Source organism: Heloderma suspectum, chromosome 16 (genome assembly GCF_057233095.1).
Source record: "Heloderma suspectum isolate Gila_16-S chromosome 16, 16-S_ref, whole genome shotgun sequence".
NCBI lineage: Eukaryota > Metazoa > Chordata > Lepidosauria > Squamata > Helodermatidae > Heloderma > Heloderma suspectum.
In genome coordinates, this window is record NC_139473.1 from 5,454,124 (window position 1) to 5,475,249 (window position 21,126).

General features: G+C 44.3%; 1 protein-coding gene across 4 annotated transcripts in view; it reads left to right on the forward strand.

Moving 5' to 3' along the window:
• The window catches only part of VMP1 (vacuole membrane protein 1), a 126,478-nt gene that overhangs the window by 85,756 nt on the left and 19,596 nt on the right, over positions 1 to 21,126 (forward strand). For all 4 annotated transcript variants that reach the window (XR_014786193.1, XM_084823358.1, XM_084823359.1 and 1 more), the window contains exons 9-10: positions 2,549 to 2,665; positions 10,398 to 10,459. Coding sequence is in view for 3 of the 4 variants with exons in the window: in XM_084823358.1 (XP_084679484.1) it covers positions 2,549 to 2,665; positions 10,398 to 10,459 (179 nt within the window). In the remaining variant the exon portion in view is untranslated. The remainder of the gene's footprint in view (positions 1 to 2,548; positions 2,666 to 10,397; positions 10,460 to 21,126) is intronic.

Consider the following 21,126-nt stretch of genomic DNA (forward strand, 5'->3'; position numbering starts at 1 on the left):
CATATGCTGCCAAATGCCTGAGAAAAGAGAACGGTCTTAACCTTGGCGCCGAGAAGATAACAATGTTGGCACCAGGCAGGCCTCGTCAGGGAAATCATTCCATAATTGGGGGGCCACCACTGAGAAAGACTCTTTCCCTTGTTGCCTCCTTCCGAGTCTCCCTGGAAGCAAGCTCCAGTGAACTCAGTGGGATATCCTTCTAAATAGACTTGGATAGGATTGCATTTCAAGAGAGCAGGAAGCTTCTAGTAAAATCAGGCATCCGGGCAACTTGTAGCCCTCCAGATGTTTTGGCCTACAACAACTCCCATCAGCCCTAGACAGCATAGCCAATGGTGAGGGATAATAGGAGTTGTAGGTCAAAACATCTGAGGAGACAGAAGTTGCCCACCCTGAGTAAAATGAATGGTTAGACACTGAGAATTGAGCACTGAAAATCTTTGCTCATTGCTTTGGTTCAATTTTGATGATTCTCTTTTTTTAAAACACAACATTGCTGAATATATATGCCGTGATTCCACTTTGAGTGCAGTAATTGCAAGAGAGGGGTGTATAAACACACTAGACTCGGCTTGTGTGCTTATTCATACCCCTCTCTTCTAATGGGAAAAGGGGAAAAAACCTTAGCTTCGATGGGTACAGGTGTAACTCTGGATGGATTTATCTATTTTGTGGATAATGTCTGTTAATCTGGACCAAGTCTGGGCTGTTGTGTTTCTCTTACATACCTTGTCTAGACTAGGGATAAAGAGTTTCATTTTAAATGTGCTGCAATAATGCATTTGAGCACTCTTGTGCATCTATGTGGCAGGTCGTATTTTATTTATGGGGCGTTCAGCTAAGGCTGACAAAGTTGCTGCCCTGTGTCAATGCCTATCATTTATATATAGCATTTTAGAGGGTTCAAAGCCTTCATGGCCCTCCTCTCAGAAGTTCTCACAAGAACCTGTAAGGCTGGCCCATTACTGTCACCTCCATACTGAGAGATCACCAATGGGAGTTGTAGTCCCACCTCCCTCATCCCCCAGGCCAACCCAGCAAGCCCACTTTAGGTATGGAAGCAAATTTCAAAAGCAGGTTTTGTTATGGCATTTATAGGCTGTGGTTGATAGCAGTAAGCCAGAAATTGTTACATGTGGCTTGATCATTCCTGCTTGGCTTACCAGTTCCTGGTTCAGATGTCCCACTAAGCCAGGAATGGAGGCACCAAGCGGGGATGATCACTTTTTGTGCAGTAATAGTGCTGATTTGCTCGTGGTAAGACAGATGTTTTAAAATCTGATTTACCGTGATATGTTAACCAGACTAGCTTTACCGAAATGTCTGGCTGGAGGTCCAAAATCCGACTTGGGTGTACACAACCCCTTTGATGTGCCAGAACCAATTTGGATCTGGTTCCCTTTCTGCAACAATGAGGTCTAGAAACTTTCAAAACGATGACACACACATGCCCTAAAATGTAGATGTAGAAAAATCCAAGGGGATTCTGTGCATACTGCGCTGTAACTGAAATACTGTGATCCCACACACTTATGTGGTGGTTTTCCTGAATTCCTGAATAGCAGCTAGTTCTTCTTGGAGGTCCACTTTAAAGAAATGATGAAGGGTACTACTAGGCCAGCCCCCAAAGAGGTTCACTGTTACGTCCCATGGCCACAGTCACTGGTAGCCTCCAAGCTGAGAACCATGGGTCAAATTACTCTCCCTTGCGGTCATGTTTGTTCTTGCCGTCCCTAGTTGCTTATCTTTATTGTTGATAACATGTTCATGTATCTGTACAAACCAAGTCCAAATCCAGCAAAGAGGTTAACAATGAAAGTCTTTAATTTTCAACCAGCTATCTGTGTTCTTCGAAGGTACAACAAAACATTTTTGCTGCTTTTTTTTCCTCTCCAGGCAGCACACACACAACGCAATAAATACCAGGTTTATCATCCCCCCCCCCTTTTGTTTCAGACACAATTCACAAAGGATCAGTCTTGGAGACTGACTCACCCTGAGCCAAAGCACTTGCTGGGGAAGACGATTTGATAGATTGCTCTAAAATGGCTGACTGTGGTTTGTGTGCATTTCTTATAGGAGACGTCTGTTAGCTGTTTCTAATCTGGGGATAAGAAGAGGGAATAGGGCAAGATCTGTTGTTTGTCTGGGACATTGTCTAGCTGAGGTCTCCCTGATTTTTTTAAAATTTATGTGCTGTAATACCAACATTCTTGGGCACAAGACTTTAAAAATTATAAGAAAGGAGAGCTCATAATTTTTTCCAGCCCAAAGGGTAAAGACCCTAAAAAGACCCTTGCTAGATCACACCAAAGGTTCGTCTAGATCAGCCTTCCTCAACCTGGTGCCCTCCAGATGTGTTGGACTACAACTCCCATAATCCCCCAGCCAAGATAGCTCATGGATCACCACTGTTGACAGACCTAACTTCCTCTATGAACTCGTCTAATCCCCAGTGGCTGTTTTTACTTAACCGAATTGTGGGAGCTTTGCATCTCATCGTTTCTTTTCTTTTTTCCTTCTTCCCCCCCCCTCTTTAACTTCCCAGATTCCAAACCCTCTCTTCGACCTGGCGGGAATAACATGCGGCCACTTCCTCGTTCCCTTTTGGACTTTCTTCGGCGCCACCCTCATCGGAAAAGCAATAATCAAGATGCACATACAGGTAACTCTCGCTTGCCTCTCTTCCCAAAATGCCATGTGTCTCCATGGGGCAGGTTTCCCCACAGGCTTTTCCTTCTCTAGCACAAATTCGTTCAGCTGAAGTGGTCCAATCCAGGGCTCTTACTGTCCATGAATCACTGTTTCCTGGCAATCTTTGCCATTCCTGGGAGAGAGCAATTCTTGCCCTGGCAAGCATGAACATCACACAGAACTTTCGGTTGGATGGCAGTGGTTGTGTTAAAATTGGGCACTGATTGGAATGTGCCTGTGACATCACCTACCAGGCACAAAATTTCTCCCCACACACACCTGTTCAAGAGGTAGCATAATGGCTAAAGGTACAAAATGTTCCCTGCTGTGAAATCATTTATGTGGTGTAGGGTGCAATCCTATGCATGTTTAGACAGAAACAAGTCCTACAGCTCCCAGGATCCCTCCAGCCAACCATACTGGCTGGGGCACGCTGGGAATTGTAGGACTTTTTTCTGTCTAAACATGCATAGGATTGTGCCCTTCATGTCATACCACCATCTCCGCACCCCACTTCTCCATCTGCAATATGGGGAATAAAAATTTGGATTACATTAGAGGGCTGTTGTAAGAGTTACTGTGATAAATGTATGGAAAGCATTTTGGAGGCTTGAAATGAACTTCATACATGCTAATATCTGATTGCACAGATTATCACATCGCTGGTGCATTTCTGAGAAAGGGATGCAGCGCAGTGTAGTGGTTATGTCCTGTCTCCCCTCTGGGTGTTCAGGCTGGGCTGGGGTCTGGTGAATCAATAGCTGAAGGTACAGCAGAAGGGCAAGCTGAGCACACAGACAGTCCTAGTCAGATCTGAAGTAGCAAATAGCAAAGCCAGGCAGCATAGACAAAAGGGGTTAGGCAGAGAGAGTAGTCAAGTCCATGCCAAGGTCATTTACAGAGCAGGATCCAAGCAGAAGACTGGAGCCAGAGTTGAACATAAATGTTGTTTCCAGCAGCTTCTGTAGGTTTCTACTGGGCTTTTTGTCCTGGAGCTGACAGAGCCCCACCCAAGCCCCAGCTGCATTCATTCACTTTGCTTACAGAGAGTCCTCTTCATGAGGAGCCCCTTTCCTACAGCCTGGCACTTCATTGAGGTTCTCTGAGTTGGGCCTGCCTCCTCTGGTCCATCACACCCTGGGACTTGGGAGGCACTCCTCTGAGGCAGAGTCCTCCTCTTTCCGAGGGGCAAGGACCTCAGAGAGCCCCTCCACGGGTTCAGAACCCTCTTGCAGCATGGGCCCTGTCAAGGCCTGGGCATCATCCTCCATTGGGGCTTCTGACTCTTCCTCCTCAGAGGAGTCTTCTGATTAGGGCATGACAGGTTAGTCTGCAGGATTCACACTGGGGAGACCCAGGTTCAAATCCTGGCTCAGCCATAAAGCTTACTGGCTGACCTTGAGTCGGTTATCACTAGGGATGTCGGAGGAATCCGTTTGTGGGGTGGAGCTCGACAAGCTTTCGTTGGCTTGGCCCCCTGGACTTTTGTCCTTTTTCTGCTAACTGACCTGAGTCGGACTGCAGCAAGTCAGGCCAGTTTGTGGATTTTTGGTCTTTTTTAAATTGCACAAATTACAGCCACAATTTGCACAAAGTTGCATGAATTTAATTGCATGAATTTGTATAAATTGCATAAAGCGCGACTGCAGTTTGCACAAGTTACGCAAATTTAATCTGCTGTTTGCGTAAATCTCTATGGAAAGGGTTCCTGAAGTTCAGGGGAAATTCACGGCTCGGTTCGCAAATGCAAGCCGAGTCAGGCAGGCAGCAGAAGGCTGTCACACCCCAACAGGCCAGATTTCCAAGTGATGGACATCCCGAGTCACCACCTATCAGCCTAACCTACCTCACAGGTTTGCTGTGAAGATAACATGGGTGGGAGTGGGGAGACCCATGCATAACACCTAAGCCCCTGGAAGGGAAGAGAAGGGTGAAAATATAATTTGGCCTTCTTCAACCTAGCACCGTCCAGATGTTTGGGATCACAACTCCCATAATCCCTAACCATTGCCCATGCTGGCTGGGGCAGGTGGGAGCTGTAGTCCAAAGCATCTGGTGGGTGCCTTGCCCAACCCGATCCTTTCCAAAGGTTTTTTTTTACTTCAACTCCCATCAGCCCCAGCCAGCATGGCCAGTGGCCAGGAATCCTGGTAGTTGTAGTCTAAAATTTTGGGAGGGCACCAGGTTGAGGAAGGCTGATGTAATCAATAAATGTGTTATATTCGCATGGATGAGGCCTGAACAGACCCTGAAAGTGCAGTGTGTGGGTGGGAAGGGTGGCTATGATTTTCTTTTCTGAGTGTGTGCATCTAAAATTAAAAAGGCAAGCCTAGGACTATCAAAAAAAATTTTTAAGCTTCCTAGCTCTTGCTTTACATCCAGAGGTATACATCATCATGTCAAAGACAATGGCGGTCATGTTTGTGTCCTGGTTTTACAAAAGCACAGTCCAAAGACAACACCCCCAATAAAGTTGTAAGAAGACTAGTTGAAATTGAGTTCAGACTGAGACTATCTGATAACTTCTGCTTACAAACAACTTAAATATTTCCCTCCACTTTACCCAAACGGAAAAATTGCCTGTACAGTCATAATGAATCTACATTTTGTTAGCATATTTGTATACTCTTTGTACTATTCTGAAGGTAGCCTTTATCTACCATAAAAGGGTGGCAGGCATGCTACTGTGCAAATCATTATTTTTTCCTGAGATTGGTTTATTATATTTATGTATTTTGCCTTCTCTGTAAATGTGATTGCATAACACATATGTTAATACACGTGTTTTCTTTCTTTTTTTAGTTTTTATATTTTATTCTAATTATTGTTTGCTGACTTTGAATCAGTTAATGGAGGGTGATACAACAATCTCTTAAATGAAATAAGGGCGCAATCCTATGCATGTTTAGACAGAAAAAAAGTCCTACATCTCCCAGCATACCCCAGCCAGCATGGCTGGCTGGAGAATGCTGAGAGTTGCAGGACTTCTTTCTGTCTAAACATGCATAGGATTGTGTCCTAAATATGTTTTCTTTTAACTGAAGAAGAAAAAATGCTATTATCAGTTCCAGAGGGGTAGCCACATTAACATGTTGCATGAAAAACAGTAAAGAATCTTGCACCACCTTAAAGACTAAGAGGCTTATTGTAGCTTAAAGTTTCATGAACCCACTTCTTCCGATTCAAGTGCTATTTGATTAATTAATTGATTATTAGATTTCTTTCACGACTTCTTTCCTCCAAGGAGCCCAAGGCGGCATACATCCTCCTCCTCTCCATTTTATCCTCACAACAACCCTGTGAGGTAGATGAGGCTGAGAGTCTATGACTGCTCAAAGTCATCCAGTGGGCTTCATGGCCGAGAGAGGACTAGAACCCGGATCCCCCCAGTCCAACACCCTAACCACTACACCATACTGGCTCTCATGCTGGTTTGATGAAGGTGACCCGAGTCCACAATACCTTTTGCCACAGTAATGGCACAGTCCTATGCATGTTTAGAGAGAGAAAAAGGCCAACAACACCCAGGATTCCCCACCTATCCATGCTGGCTGTGGAATGCTGGGAGTTGTAGGACTTTCTTTTCTGTCTAAACATGCATAGGATTGTGCTCTAAACCTGTTAGCCTTTAAGGTACCACAAGACTATTTTTGGGTTGTTGTAGGCTTTTTCTTTTTCTTTTTTTTTTTTACTATTTACAATACAACCCCTGGGCACATATAAGAAGAACAGAAGCATTTTTCTGGCCCCTCCCCTGCATCACCATTATTATGAATTTTATTATTAAAATATTATTATAATATTAGTATTAATATTTGTGATATTATTAAATATTATTAAATAATAAGGCTCTTGCCTGATTAAAGCTGCATTCATGGAATCAGAGTGGGAAGGTAACTCAAAGATCATATAATCCAACCCCCTGCTAATGGCAGGAAATCCACTGCTAACTCATCTCTGATAGCTGGCAATCTCCCGCCTCTGCTTTAAACACATCCAACAGTGGAGGTAAATCCTTAGGATTCCGCCCTCAAAAAAAACCAACAGAGAGGGACTTCTTGGTGGTGGCCCCCCACCGTGCTCTCCCCACTAAGGTCCACCTGACACCAACATTGCCCTCTTTCCGGCACCAGGTCAAGACTTGTCTCTAATCCCATGCATTTGACAGCATGTGATAAGGGGTTTTTTGTTTTGTTTTTAACGAGTTCTGGGATTTTTATTGTTGATTGTGTAAAATTGTTTTATGTGTTTGAATGTGAATAGTTTTATATCACGTTCCGATATTATACTTTTATGGCTTTAATCTTTGTATAGTGCCCATAGAGCTTTGGATATTGGGCAGTATAGAAATGTAATGAATGAACGAGTGAATGGATTTTCCTACTTCTGCACTCTTTGGGGTTCTAGTTCTACAAAACCTGCCTTTTGTGGGTGGGTGGTTTTGTTTTTGCTACATCAGGATCCACATTCAGAGGATGAGTTCTCTTTTAATATATATAGGATAACCCAATCCATGTAGGTGTCCCTGAGGATAAGCAGGCTGAAAAATCAGAGCTCTGGTGAGATAAACTTTGGAGGACGTGCTGTTCTGTAGTTGTTGTGTTAGCATGTTATTTATAATGATCTACACCCACATGTGGTTTGGTGACTATTCAACATTGGGTAAATCCTACATTTGTCATAAAAGTGGATGTGCCCCCCCCATCCCCCAGCCAGTTCAGACCAGTCTTTTGTATCTGTTCAACCACACTGTAAGACAGCATCCTAAACTTTTACTCTGTGTGTGAGTTTGTTTCTTAACATAGCTGAGAACAGCTATAGGAAATATAGTCATAGAAGATTTACAGTGATATCCCCTACCCCCCATGCCAAGCAGGAAGCCTCTAGGGCCATCCCAGAAGTCCGTTTTACTGTTGCATTTAATTGGCCTTTTAATCTGCACCGCAGCATCAAGTCCTAGATACTAATGGCAAACGCGTTCTCTGATCCTTTTTGTGCGTGCAAAAGGGAGGTGTCAGCAGGCTTGGGTGGAACCCCAAGGTGTGCAGAAGTACCAAAAACAATTGTTTGGAAAACTTTACCGGGGGTGGGGGGCGGGGGGCACAACAAAAACTGCCCATTGAAGACTGAGCATGCTCAGTGACAGCAGAGTGCTGGCTGTTGAGGGGGTTCAGCGAATAGGAATTTAGAGGGGTTGGAATGGAATATTCTGGAAATGGGCATAGCAGGACTGCCAGGAACCCTGAATAGGAGCAGTTCTTTGCAGTATTTTCTCACAGGTCCCACTCTACACAATCTTCCAATTCCTTCCCTCCATAGAAAACATGCACACGCAGGCACAGAAACTTACTTTAGTGTGCCACTTTGCTTCAAAAGCCCCCAATTTGTGATCCAAACTGATGCTGGCCTTACAAACTGCTTACAGTGCTTACAACTAAGTTACACTCCATGTAGCCATTTGCCCCCGATGTAATGAAGCTGGGTGTTGGGGGGGGGGAACAGACCAGGAGATGGCCCAAACCACGGAATGCATTGCTCACCCTTGATTTATGGGGTCTGATCTTTTTGTGGTTTCATCTGTCACTGAAACATTATTTTCCCATTTTTTAAAACTTGTTTTTCTCTTAATTCCTCGAGCAAGAAAGAAACAAAGCATTTAAAACAAAAAACCTAGCTATCTAAGTTGAGAGGCTGTTTGGACAGACACCTCATCAGGAGGTAAAGCTTCTCCTGGACTGTAGCATTTCAGACTGGAAGTGACATTCATATATTTGAATGCTTTCCCTGTATTAAAAAGTATCCTGTACTTAAAAAATGCAAAATTAGATGGTGGGGAAGAGATTTTAGCCTCCTCATTGTTGTACTAGGTTTTTTGTTTCACTTTTGTTTAATGTGTAGGGATCTTTTTCATGCCCTCTGAAGTGGTACAGTCCAACCATAGTTTTACCATGCAGTAAACTCTTTTGAGTCTTTTGTTTCCTTGAGGATGGAAGTTTTAAAGACTTCATTTCCAGAGACTTGAATCTTGTTTCTTCATTCGTGTGTGTGTGTGTGTGTGTGTGTATACACACAGCATTTATATACTGCTCTACTTCTAAATGGATTCTGGAGCGGTGAACAGTAAAATATAAAATGATAAAAAGATAAAGAAATAAAACACCATATTAAAATAAAACCATGGCTGGTCAGTCAGGAAAGGCTTCCTGGAATAAAGATGTTTTCAGGAGGTGCCGGAAACAACACAGTGTTGGCCTGACCTCCAGAGGCAGGAGTTCCATAGAAAGGGGGCCACCACATTGAAGGCTCTTTTCAGGATGGACTCCAGTCCACATGGACTCCACAGATCCATGCAGAACCACCATGTGTGTGTGTAAGTGTGTAAGATAGGGGTCTCCAATGTAGTGCCCGTGTATCTGCAAACATATTTCTTGATGCCTGCCAGACTCCCTGCCTCTCCTGATTCTTATTTTTATTTTCAAGATTTTAAAAAGTATTCGTATTGTTGTTGTTATTATTTTAAGTGGGAGACTGGCATGCCCATCATGCCATCTTTACTGGGTTCAAAAGACTGGCATTGCATTTAGGAGCTCAGACCCTACCTCTGTCTTGTACTTAGGTTCCTGGGCAAGTTACTCTTAGTCTCCTCAGTTGGCTTCTGGGAAATGAGTATTGTGTGACGGGCCATAAGCAACATGGCAGTCATTTTATGAATGGGCAAACCCCCCTGACAGTCATTTTTTGAGAGCGCCCACAACATACACTCAAAATTCCAGATGTCCCTGACGACTCAGAAAGGTTGGGGATCCCTGGAGAAGGGGTATTGTACATTTGTTAGTCTCCCAATATATAATAAAAGTATTACTTCTCCCCACTCTTTAAAGCAGTTGTTGATGTTTTTGAATACCGTATTTATTTATGTATTTATTTATTTTAAAAGCATTTATTTATTTTTACATAACTCTTCAGCCAAAAAGGCTCCCAAAGTGTCTTATACATCTGTTTTAAAAACAAAACCCACATGTCAGGCTCTTCCCTCAGGCTTACATTCTAAAACACACACAACACAGAAGGAAGAAGGGATGAGGAGGGAGGAGAAAAAAGCAAACTCCGCTACCAGTTCTTAAAGTTACAGTGCTTGTAGTGACCAGCTCCAGTGAGAAACAGTTCAGGTAGCCTAATGGAATGGCGGTTGCTCACTGACAGTTGAGGGAGAGCCAAAGGCAACTGGGCTGTCAGCAGAGCTGATGGAATAGCCCTTCTTTGCTTTTCCTCCCTCTGCCTCAGCCTGATGGAATGGACCATGACACATTACAGAACAGGAGCAAGGGAGAAGTTAGACACTTGGCTGCCTTTTTCAGCAGCAGTTGCGTATTTAGCATAATGTCTACATTGGCTCAAACACTAGGGAGAAATGTAAAGGCAAGGTGTAATGGAATGGACCAAGACATCTAGACACAGGTCAGATATTACAGAACGGGAGCAGTGGGAGAAGCTAGATACATGGCTGCCTTTTTCAGCAGCAGTTGCGTGTTTAGTGTAACGTCTGGATCGGCCCAAACACTGGGAGAAATGTAATGGCAAAGGGGCAGCAAAAGAACTGGGACAGGGTGATTATTTGCACTGGATCACAGACTAATCCTTGTATTGTTTTCGTTTCCGCTTTGGATGAATATCTCTCGTGACTAATGTTTTTCTTCCTACAGAAACTTTTTGTGATTATTACATTCAGCAAACACATAGTGGAACAGATGGTGTCCTTAATTGGGTGAGTAACTTTATAGCTTTCCCTTATGTCTCAGGTTGCCGAGAAGCACACTACTGTTCAAACCTCATTGAATGCCAGCAGTGTACAGTGCTGAGCACCCGATGCCAAGTGACCCTCCATCCTTGCCCAGAGAGCTTTGCTGCCTCAGAAACAAAGGGTGGTGGGGAGAAGGGAATCACTCTTGATTGTGATTGCTGTACGTATTTGTTTTAAAAAACCAAAACATCTATATTCTGCTTTTTCATCTTAACTTCAAAAGCGGTTCACACCTTTAAAAAACCCCCGATAAAACATCCATAAAGGAATACAGTCTAAATTTTAGATTGGGGTGCACAACTTCTTTCAGCCTGATGACCGAATTTCATTTTGAAAATGTTGGGGGGGGCTCATTCCAGTGGTGGGCGGGGCCAAAGGCAGAAGGGGCAGGGCAAAAACACTCCACAATACCAGCATATTTTAGTTTAAGGGAGTAGTCCTATGCGGATAGGCGGCTGCCTCCGAACTCGGAGGCAACTGCCTATCCAATGCACAGCGGGAGGAGCGCGGAAGGGATCATCTCCTCCACGCTCCAGCCTCCCTGCATTTGCGGCTGGATGATCAATTTCTGTTTTCTAGCTGCAGGATGTCGGAGGGGGGAGGCTGGACGATGCATAGAAAGTGTTGCACCGGCACGTCCGCACTCTCTGCCCCCAGGAATGCCCCTTTTGCTCTGCTCCGCACTGCTTTTCCGAGCGTGGAGCCTGGGGATGATCCGTGCTGCTTATGAGGTGGTGGGGAGGTGGTTATCCAGGAACCGACCTTGGAGCACAGGCACTGAGGTCAGTTCCCAGAAACCGACCTATCCTATGGCCGTCTGGCGGCCATAGGATTGCGCCCGAAATCTCTTACTGGCTTAGGAGAGGCATTTCAACTTTGGGGGGGAATTGGGGGGGGAGTGCACAAAAGCCAGGAAACCCTCAAATGATTGGTACTTGGAGGAAAGGGGGTGGGAACAGAAGAAAGGGGAGATGGCCTTTTGGGGATACCTGAACTAGGTCTCTCAGAGGGCTGCATCTAGCCCACAGACCTGAGATTTTATACCCCTGATTTAAACAAACCAATCAGTTAAAAGAGGTGGAAAGATTTACTTGGATTTACTTCCAAGTAAGTGTGCGTAAGATTGTAGCTGCACTTTGGTGTCTCCTTGTCCAGTTCAAGAAGATGTCTATTGTGGACTGTGGTCGCAGCTAACCAAACACTTGACAGTGTGGTTTATTGGCTTAAGATTTAACATCCAACTCTTAATTAATTTCTCTACTTAAGCCTTATGTAGCCAAACAAATTAATATTTGGATGTTTAGACCTATACAGTATCCAGAAAGGGCTGAAATACAAAATCTGTGTTCAGAAGCGACCCAGCGCTAGAATTTGGAAAGTGTTAGAAAATGTCAAAGGAGCCTCCATCAGCAAAATGGGAGTGGGATGTATTAGCAGCATGTCATTTCATTAGAGAAACGTGCTCCCTTTTCATGGATAAACTTTTACTATTCCCGTCCGCACGCCGACCCCCCGCCCCGTGTCCATCTGTGTTAGGAAGTGATTCAGACTTGTTTTAAAACTAAGGATTTATTGACTCTTATGGGCAGGAAATAGAGCAAGGCTGTAGATAACGAGCCTGTAATTATTGTTGTTTTAAAATAATCTCTGGGCCGTGTGTATCGTCCCCATCTCAAAAGAGACAATAGCATCCCCCCACACACACGCCCCCAAATTGCAATGGAATGTCCACTTTGCAAATGTGTTGACTGGAGAGCAACTGGGTGTGACCTTGCGTGAAGCCATAAAGCCCTTTGGGTTTTTTAATTGAAAAATTATACAGCACATGCTGTCTGACATTTCAAAAACAATGAGGATTCCATCTGAATTCCCCATTGTTTCTGGGCATGCAGTTTTATCTGCAGGTAGCAACGGTAGCACTCAGCTATTGCTTTGGAACCTATTTCTTCAAGGGGGGCGGGGGACTCCTAAATTGGGAACCAGGTCCCACAAGATCAGGCTGCATCCTGACCTTTCTGACACAATCAAGTTGGATTCTGTGTTTTGCTGAAATCCACAGACGGGCTTCAGTGTAGTTCTGCAGGAGAATATATTTTAGATACTGTTAAGAGAGACAGTGTTGGCTCTGGTGTTTTGGTGGCCCTTGGGCAAGATGCTTTCTGTGGGCACCCCTCGGTGAGAGGGCTCACCACCTCACCACAGTCACTGTGTACCCTTTCACGCTGGGCCCGATCCACACATACCCAGAAGGAGAGGACAAGGTGACTAGAGGCCTTTTTTCCATCTTGTTGGGATTGCATGGGTTTAGGAAAAAGGCAAGTAAGCGGAGGCATGATAGAGGTGTACAATTATGCATGGTGTGGAGGAAGTGGACAGGGAGACATTTTTCTCCCTCGCTCATAATACTAGAACCCAATGGGATCATCCCATGAAGCTGATTGGTGTGAGATTCAGGACAGAAAGAAGGAAGGATGTCTTCACACAGCACAGAATTAAACTATGGAACTCACTTGCATAAGATGGAGTGATGGCCACCAATTTGGATGGCTTTAAAAGGGGTCTGGATAAATTCATGGAAGAGAAGACCATCAAAGGCTACTAGTCCTGATGGCTGTATGCTATCTCCAGGATCAGAGGCAGTCTGCCTATGTCCACTGGTTGCTGGGGAAAATGGGTGAGAGGGTGCTGTTGCATTGATGTCCTGCTTGTGGGCTTCACACAGGCATGGTTGACCAATGTGTAAACAGAATACTGGACTAGATGGAACCTTGGTCTGATCCAGCATGGCTCTTCTTAGGTTCTGTTGTTGTCATCACTGCTCACAGAGGGCCAGATTTGACCCATGGGCCTGAAGTTCTAAACAGTGCTCTAAACAGTGTCATGTGTTTTTTGCTCAATGTATAGTTTGATAGAGCAAATATCCATGATTTACACTCTTGGTATTTTCTCAAGTGGGGGGAAAACGTCTTGTCTTGAGGATACTTTTTGGGACTGGAATGTCTGGAAATAATTGCTTCTGGAACTATGTAAACTTGACATGGGTAGCATGATACAAAGAAGTCGGAGCGTCTGAAGTAACATTCTTGAATGCTTCAGCGCTGGAACAAATCTGGTTTTTATAACTTCCGGAGCTTCAAAATGAATCTCTTGTTGTTGCTTCAAAACACAAAAGAAAAAGTCAATTAGTGCATATTTATTAATGACCATTCTCGATAGTCTGCTTGCTGCCATCAGACAGAGCTAACGTTCTGCTGAGTGAGGTACATTCTCAAACACGGACCAAAAGTAGTAGCATTTTCCCTCAGAATTACTCATCAGCTTTTGAGAGAGTCATTTTGACAACCCTTTATGTTGCTTAGTGTCTTTACGAAACCTCAGCCGGATTCAGGACTTTATAAGATGGTTGATGTCAGACTTCAAAAATGTTCCTTAGAGATGGGAAGATTTTTGGAATGTCTTTGTATCTTTTGACTTTTAATTCCCCCCCCCCTCTCGAAGTGCTGTCTCTAACATTACCTCATCAGTTTCTCTCCAGAGTAGCATATAAAAACACATGTAAACACTACTAGAATCAGAGTATCTTCGTCATTGTTCAATGCAGAACATAACTGTCTTTTTTGCAGCACGCTAACATTTACCTGGTAGCCGCTTCCTTTTCAGTTTAAATTTAAGACTGCCTGGGCATTGTTTTATCCAAATTTAAGCACTTTTAAGCCCCACTGAAATCATGCAGATAGTTAAACTTTTGTGGTCTGTGTGCAAGCTTGTGTTCTGTTCCTCACTCGCCCCTGTGGAAATGTGGTCTTAAAAAAAAAGAAGAAGGCTTAAATCAAATAGTCTCATTAGAGAGATTTTTAGAGACTTTTTAGAGAGAGGCTAAAACTGGAAAGTAAGCTTAACGTCAAGGAACCAAAAGCAGGTTCCAGTGTAATGCAGATCATCTACAGCAGTGCTTCTTTGTTCAACTTTCATTCCTTTTGGGAATACATTCTGAATAAAGATATTTTAATTGATTAATCTACCAATTTACAGATGGGTTAAAGTGTTTCTGATGCAGATATTTTTTAAAACGTTTTTTTAATCCAAAAGGCCCTGGTGCAAATACTGGAATTGTCTGTCCTCCTGACGTACATAGGAAGCTGCTGTACACCGAATCATTTCTCTGCCTAGGACAGTATTGTCTATACTGATTTGCTCCCCAGAGTTTCAGACAGGGTTCTTCACCAGCCCTACTTGGAGATTAAATCTGGGACCTTTTCCATGCAAAGCATGTGCTCTGTTAGCACTGAGCTCTTAAAAATTAAGTAAGATTCCAGTCCTCATGATTCTGAATAAAAGGCTGACTTAAACAGGAACACAGGAAGCTGCCTTATATAGTATCAGACGATTGGTCCGTCTGACTCAGTATTGTTGACACGGGTTGGCAGCAGCAGCTCTCCAGGGTTTCAGGCAGGATTCCTTCCTAGCCCAATCTGGAGATGCTGGGGATTGAACCTGGGAGAAATCTTCTAGAAGGGTGCCTCATGCAGCATGAGGTGCTGTAACGGAAGACAGAGATCAGGGAAACTCTTGTGCGTATATGGGATTAATTTAAGTTCCCATACAAGGCCCTTTGGGATCCTGGCCTCTCTTGGTAATATTGTACCCAGCCCTATTAATATATCCGTAATATCTTTTTTACCGAGTTCCAGTCTTGTGTAGCGGTTCCCACTTTGTTTCCAAGATGCCGTGCTAGTGGCAACCTTTATTTGCAAAATCCAACATGAAAATATGTGCATTTATTTCTAGACACTCAAAATTAAGCGTTACAACCTTTGTTGCTCTCTGTCTACCTTTCACGCCCCACCCTCTAGCTGGAGTCAGGAGAATTCTGTCACAAGATTATGATGAATGGCATCCTTTTTGTTCTATGTTTTTTTTTAATCCAAGCAGATTTAATTAATAAATACTTGTGTGTAATTTTTTTAGAGCGTTTCCTTTATCTCTTTGTTTTGTTTTAGAAGTCAGCTACATGACTGTATGAAATCATGAAAGGTATTAGCTTTTAATATTTGGCTTGGAAAGCGATGTTTGTTCAGAGTGGGTCGAGGGATTCCTAGTAATCTTTTTTAAAAAGCCGAACATGCACTCAGGTTTGGCAAACTGTACCCCTGTCAAATTAAATCTCCCCATCTCTTTCTCTCTGTGTTGTCCTGCGATTAATGAATATCTAGTGCTCTGTTATCAAGAGAGAGAGAGAATATTCCCTTTACAACCATTTTAGATTTCCACTGGAGAACGCATCCAGCTGTTCCTAACTTTCATTACGTGTTACATGACGTTAGGCAGAAGAGAAGTGGCACCACGAAAAGGAGCTCCATGCCGAGTAGACTGTAAAGCGGTTTAATAAAATACTCTGGGATGCATTTTTTTTTTTTTTTGGTGCATTTAACATGGATTTGGGTGGGCATGGGCCGCTTAGCCATGGGGCTGACGCTTTTGCTGCTGAGGGGCCCCAACGGCATCGAGGGCGGGTTGGACGCTCCTCAAGGCACTGCCCAGAGTTCAGTGCTAAAGCAAAAAATCAATCTGTGATGAACCCTGGAGAGCCACTGCCACTCACAGCAGACCACACTGGGCTGCAGAGACCAGTGGCCTGAGCTGATATAAAACAGCTTTCTATGTTCCTGTAGCCCAGGGGTGCAGAACCTTTTTCTGCCCGAAGGCCGAATTCCATTTCGGAGAAGCTCTCAGGGGCCGCATTCCAGGGGTGGGCATGTCCAAAGGCAAAAGGGGCGGGGCCAAAATACCAGCCTATTGTAGCTTAAAGCTCTTACAGCCCAGCCAGTAACTGTGCCTTAGGGGACACATTTTAACTTTTTAGAAAGGGGAGGTGGAAACTGCACAAAAGCCTGGAAACTACCAAATGATTGGTGGGGCCAGGGGAAGGGGGTGGGATCATCTGGGGAACCCTGGAGGTTCTGTTCCCCTACTGTAGCAGGAGAGGTGACTATTTCCTCAGTTCTGCAACCACGCAGACATCTAGGTAAGCATGCGCAGGGTGATATTCGCATGCCACAAACCTGTTAACTTGTAGAGCAACGGCCTGTGTTCTTCCATTGGAGTCTCTGTGCGCAAATCTGCGTAGAAGCATACACCGCATGTACGGAGACCTGTTCACACGTGCATGTTTCTCTTTCGGTGGCCAACATGCATGGCAGAGCCCTAGGTTTCATCAAAGCACCCTGGCCGAGGTGTGTTTTAGTGCAAGGGCTAAGTGTGGGAGCAGCCAGCCCCGAGTTCAAATCGTGCCACAGCCATGCCATTGCTAGGTGGCTGTAAGGAAGCCCTCCTCTCTTACAGGGGTGTGGTAAGCATTCGGGGGTGGGGGCAGGGAAGCTAAGCAAAATGTTTGGAACACTAAAAAAAGACTTTTATAAATGCTAAGTATTAGAGCTCTCCTCCTGCAAGGTGGATAGCATGAGCTGTCAGACTGAGGCGATTGCACAGGCACTGTCCAGGTCTATGGGCAAGAGCCAAATTTAGAGTGCTCCCCTGCATTTAAACAAATAATAATAATCTCCCTGCATATAGTAAACTAGCAGATTGGGGGAAAGAGCAGTGCTGTGTGCTTGTTTTCTGCAGGCAAGAAATGTTTATATCACCTCAGATACTTGGCATGTCATTAACCGAAAATGGATTCAGGGCTGTGCAGATGTGGGGTGGCCTTTTAATCACGATGGCTCTGTGACCTCCCACATTTGCCAATTTGGGATGGGCAACAAGGGCTCTCATCAGCCAAACCAGCTTCTTCCTTAGAAAAGAACTGGCTTCTATTTTTATTTATTGGTGTTATTGCTCATTTATCCCCCCAAGGCATTCAGGGAGACATACACAGTTCTTCCTTTTTCCCTCTCCCCGTTTTATCCTCACAACAGCCTTTCAAGGTGGGACAGGTTAAGAGAAGGTGACTTGGCCAAGATCATCACCTGGTCAGTTTCATGGCTGAATTGGGATTTGCAATGGGGTCTTAGTCCTAGTCCAATACTCCATTAAAAACAACCCAACTCCCATCATCCCTTACTATTTATTGTCCATGCTGGCTGGGGCTTATGGAAGTTCTAGGCCAAAACATCTGGAGGGAACCAGGTTGCCCGCTCTGGCAAGAAACTAAGGTAGCTGCACAGGCTAATAGTAACTCATGAGGGCTTGGAAGCTCTTTGAAGCAAAGAAGTAGAAAGATTTAAACTGGAACAATGTTAACTTGGTTTGTCTTAATGCTTGGTTAGAACAAGACCCCAAAATGAAGGAATGGCTTTAAAAGTCTCCCAAGGTGTAAATGGTTCCAGAACTCTTGCCGTAATAGAGCTGGCATCTTTCTCAGCGAAGTAAACCATCTCCTCCCACAAAGTATATCCGAAACCGATGGAATTACATGTTCCTAATACGGCCCCATAGACAATACAGCAACTCTGACAGAAGGGGAGGGAGACAGTTTATTTAAAAAACACACACACACAATGTTTTCTGAAAAGGAGGCACAGATGTGAAGGAAATTCTAGAAGTGTATGCCTTTAAACCGTTTTAAATGGATCATAACAGCATGGTAATAGTGGGGTTGTGGGGGCGGGAAGACCTGCAAGGATTTAACCCCACATTAGCCAGTGAATGGTGAAAGGTGTGTGGTTTAGCAGGCATGATAGCTGCCTGAATTACGTTTGACTTTTGTGTGTGTGTGTGTGAAGAGGGGGAATCGGTAATTTCCATCAACTAATCAAAATAAGTGCTCAAAACACACACACACACACACACACACTTACTTACTTACTTATATAGTGTGTAAGTAACTACACACTGCTGGTAGTAATTTATGGAGTAACATAAGCAAACAATAAGTCCCTGCTCCATGGAGATTACAGTCTTATGGGACATAAGAAAGATGAACAATTGGAGCTGTACTGCTGAGGCCTAAGGGGTTTAACCAGAAGAAAAGTTAGATTTTGAAGAGGGTTTTGAAGGGTCAAGGAAGGGAGGGATGTAATACTACAAAAAGTATTTGCAAGAGGTCAAATTTGGGTTCTCATATATTGAAACGTGGAGCTATTGGGGGGAGAAACCCACTTAAGAGGGTGTTTTTTTAATACTTCGGCATGTAAACCTCTTAGATTTTTTGTTGTATCAAGCAGTATACAAGCATCCTTAATAAACAATAATAAATATTTTATTTCATGATCAGCTGAGGGGAAGAGTTGACTTGAGCCCTAAAAAACCTCTAAAAACAGCTCTGTAAAACACTTGACAAAACTTCGAGTGCAATCCTGTGCACATCTTCCTCAGCAGTAAGTCCCACTGTGATCAGTAGGATTTACTCCCACGTAAGCCTGCATAGGATTGTAGCCCTTAACAATTTAAAACCAACCTGCCCTCTCGGTGTATCAGGTAAAAGTTATTTTTAAAACCAGCAATTCTATATGCTTTTAAATGCTGGAATGGAAAGATAATCTACAATTTCAGAGAGTGAATCCTGCGATGGTGCTGGTGTTGTTGCAAGTGACCTTGGTAGGCAGAGAAGCAAAGCTTCCTTCTGGAGCCATTCCAGGATTTCTGCTGCAGCGTAGTCTATTACGACTGATTCAAACTCCGTGGAACTCTGAATTCATTCTGAATCACCTGATTCAAACTCCGTGGAACTCTGAATTCATTCTGAATCACCGTACACTCTGTCTGCCCTGGTATCGGTTGAGCACCGGGGAAACAGATGTTTTTTTTAAATGCAGCGAGAATCTTTTATCACTGCAGGAAATGACAGCGCATAAAAATAAATAAATACTGACCATTAAAGCTGTTTGCATCACCGTCTGGCGGGGTGGGGTAGGAAAATGAACCTTTTCGAGGTTCATAACCCAGGTGGAAGGAGTCGGGGAGGTGGATTTTTGAGATATTACGGAAATCAACACACTACTCAGGTTCCCAGTTCAGTTGAGTTTTTTCCCTCTCTTGCAATGAACCTATTTTACAGGGATTTATGGGGATTACCTATTCGTGAAATGTCTTAGTGTTGTGCTCGGGACTGGCAAGTGTTTTTCCTAGCGTGGGATAGTTTGCACATTTCTGGGTTAAGTACAGGCATTCCCAAGGGTGTGGTTACGCTAAAACCCCTTCATTATTCCATTCTGTTTGGTCCCTTGAATGCCTTTTTTTCGCACATCTGGGATACACGGGTGCGGGTGCGTTCTCTTGTCGAGGAGGCTGTGATCTTGCCTCATTTTTCTTGTTGTAGAGAGCTGCATGCCCCACCCAAGCTGGTAACTTTGTCATGTGCAGGCAAAAAGGGCAGGGAGAAATTCTGAGGTTCCTTTATGGGAGTGTAGAGTAGAGAAAGGAGTTATACATGGATAGATAGATAGATAGATAGATAGATAGATAGATATTCATGGTATTGGGGCAGGTGGGTGAAGTGTTGGATTTTCCACTGCATCCTCAGATCTTGCTAGGTGATCTTGGGGACGTCACTCTTTCTCAGCCTAATCTACCTCATAGGATTGTTGTGAAGCTCTGAAAAAGAACAGCATGTGTGAGCAAACAACAGTGTTTTGGGATCAGCTTGGCTGATCTGTGAACCAGATCAGGACTGGGCCAGGATTTGAATCTAAGTCTCTCTAATCCAACACACCTCAACAGGCTTATCTGTAAAACTAAAAACTAAAAGACACCACCCACCGCTCCCCCCCCCACAACCTCTAAAAAAAACCACAAGGAGATGTTGTTCAGTGATTCTGGGCTCTTTTATAGGGTCTGGTGTGGAGTGATTACAAAGGTCCTATACCATCATTGGAATACCTTTGGCCCCATATGGAGAGAGAGACCCTGGACAATTCAATTTAATGTAAGGATCTGTTTTATGATGAGGCAATAGCCATGGAACAGGTTGGAGACAGATGTTACGGCAGGCGTGAATTTGCTGCCCAAATCTTCCAACATCACCCATTATGTCTAGAAATACTTAGCATGACACACCACAGAGTAACATAGGAAGCTGCCTGAATTGTCCATCCAGCCCTGTATTGTGTAGTCTGACTGGCAGCAGGTTTTTCTCATCACCAGCTACCTGCTTAGTTTTTAAACTGGAGATGCCCAGGATTGAACCTGGGACCCTCTGCTTGCAAAGCAGGTGCTGTACAGCTGTGCAATCCTCCACCCCGCTAGGTCGGGGGGAGGCAAAGTCTAGGGCTTGAGGGAGCACACTGCCTTCCCCAGAACACACCATGGGAGAGGGGGGGCACACCCCATGTCCACCAAATTTCTAGCTGCAGCAGCAAAAAAACGGGTTTTGCAAAGAAGCAAGGCACACTGTTTCCAGAAATGCCATTCTTTTTGCAAACCGAGTGTGCCCTTCCCGTGTGCCTTGTTCCCTTGCAAAATTGCTGCTTTTTTGCCACAGCAAATTCAGCAGTGGGGGCAGGGCTCCTTTTGACCCATGGGCCACGAGTTGCTCACCCCTGCCCTAGGTGTTAGGAGACAGAGAGAGGACGTAGGGGAAGATGTCTTATACCGAATCCAACTATTGGCAGTGGTTCTCCAGGGTTTCTGGCAGGGCCCTTTCCCGGCCCCACCTGGAAATCTCAGGGATTGATCCTGGGCCCTTCCATGTG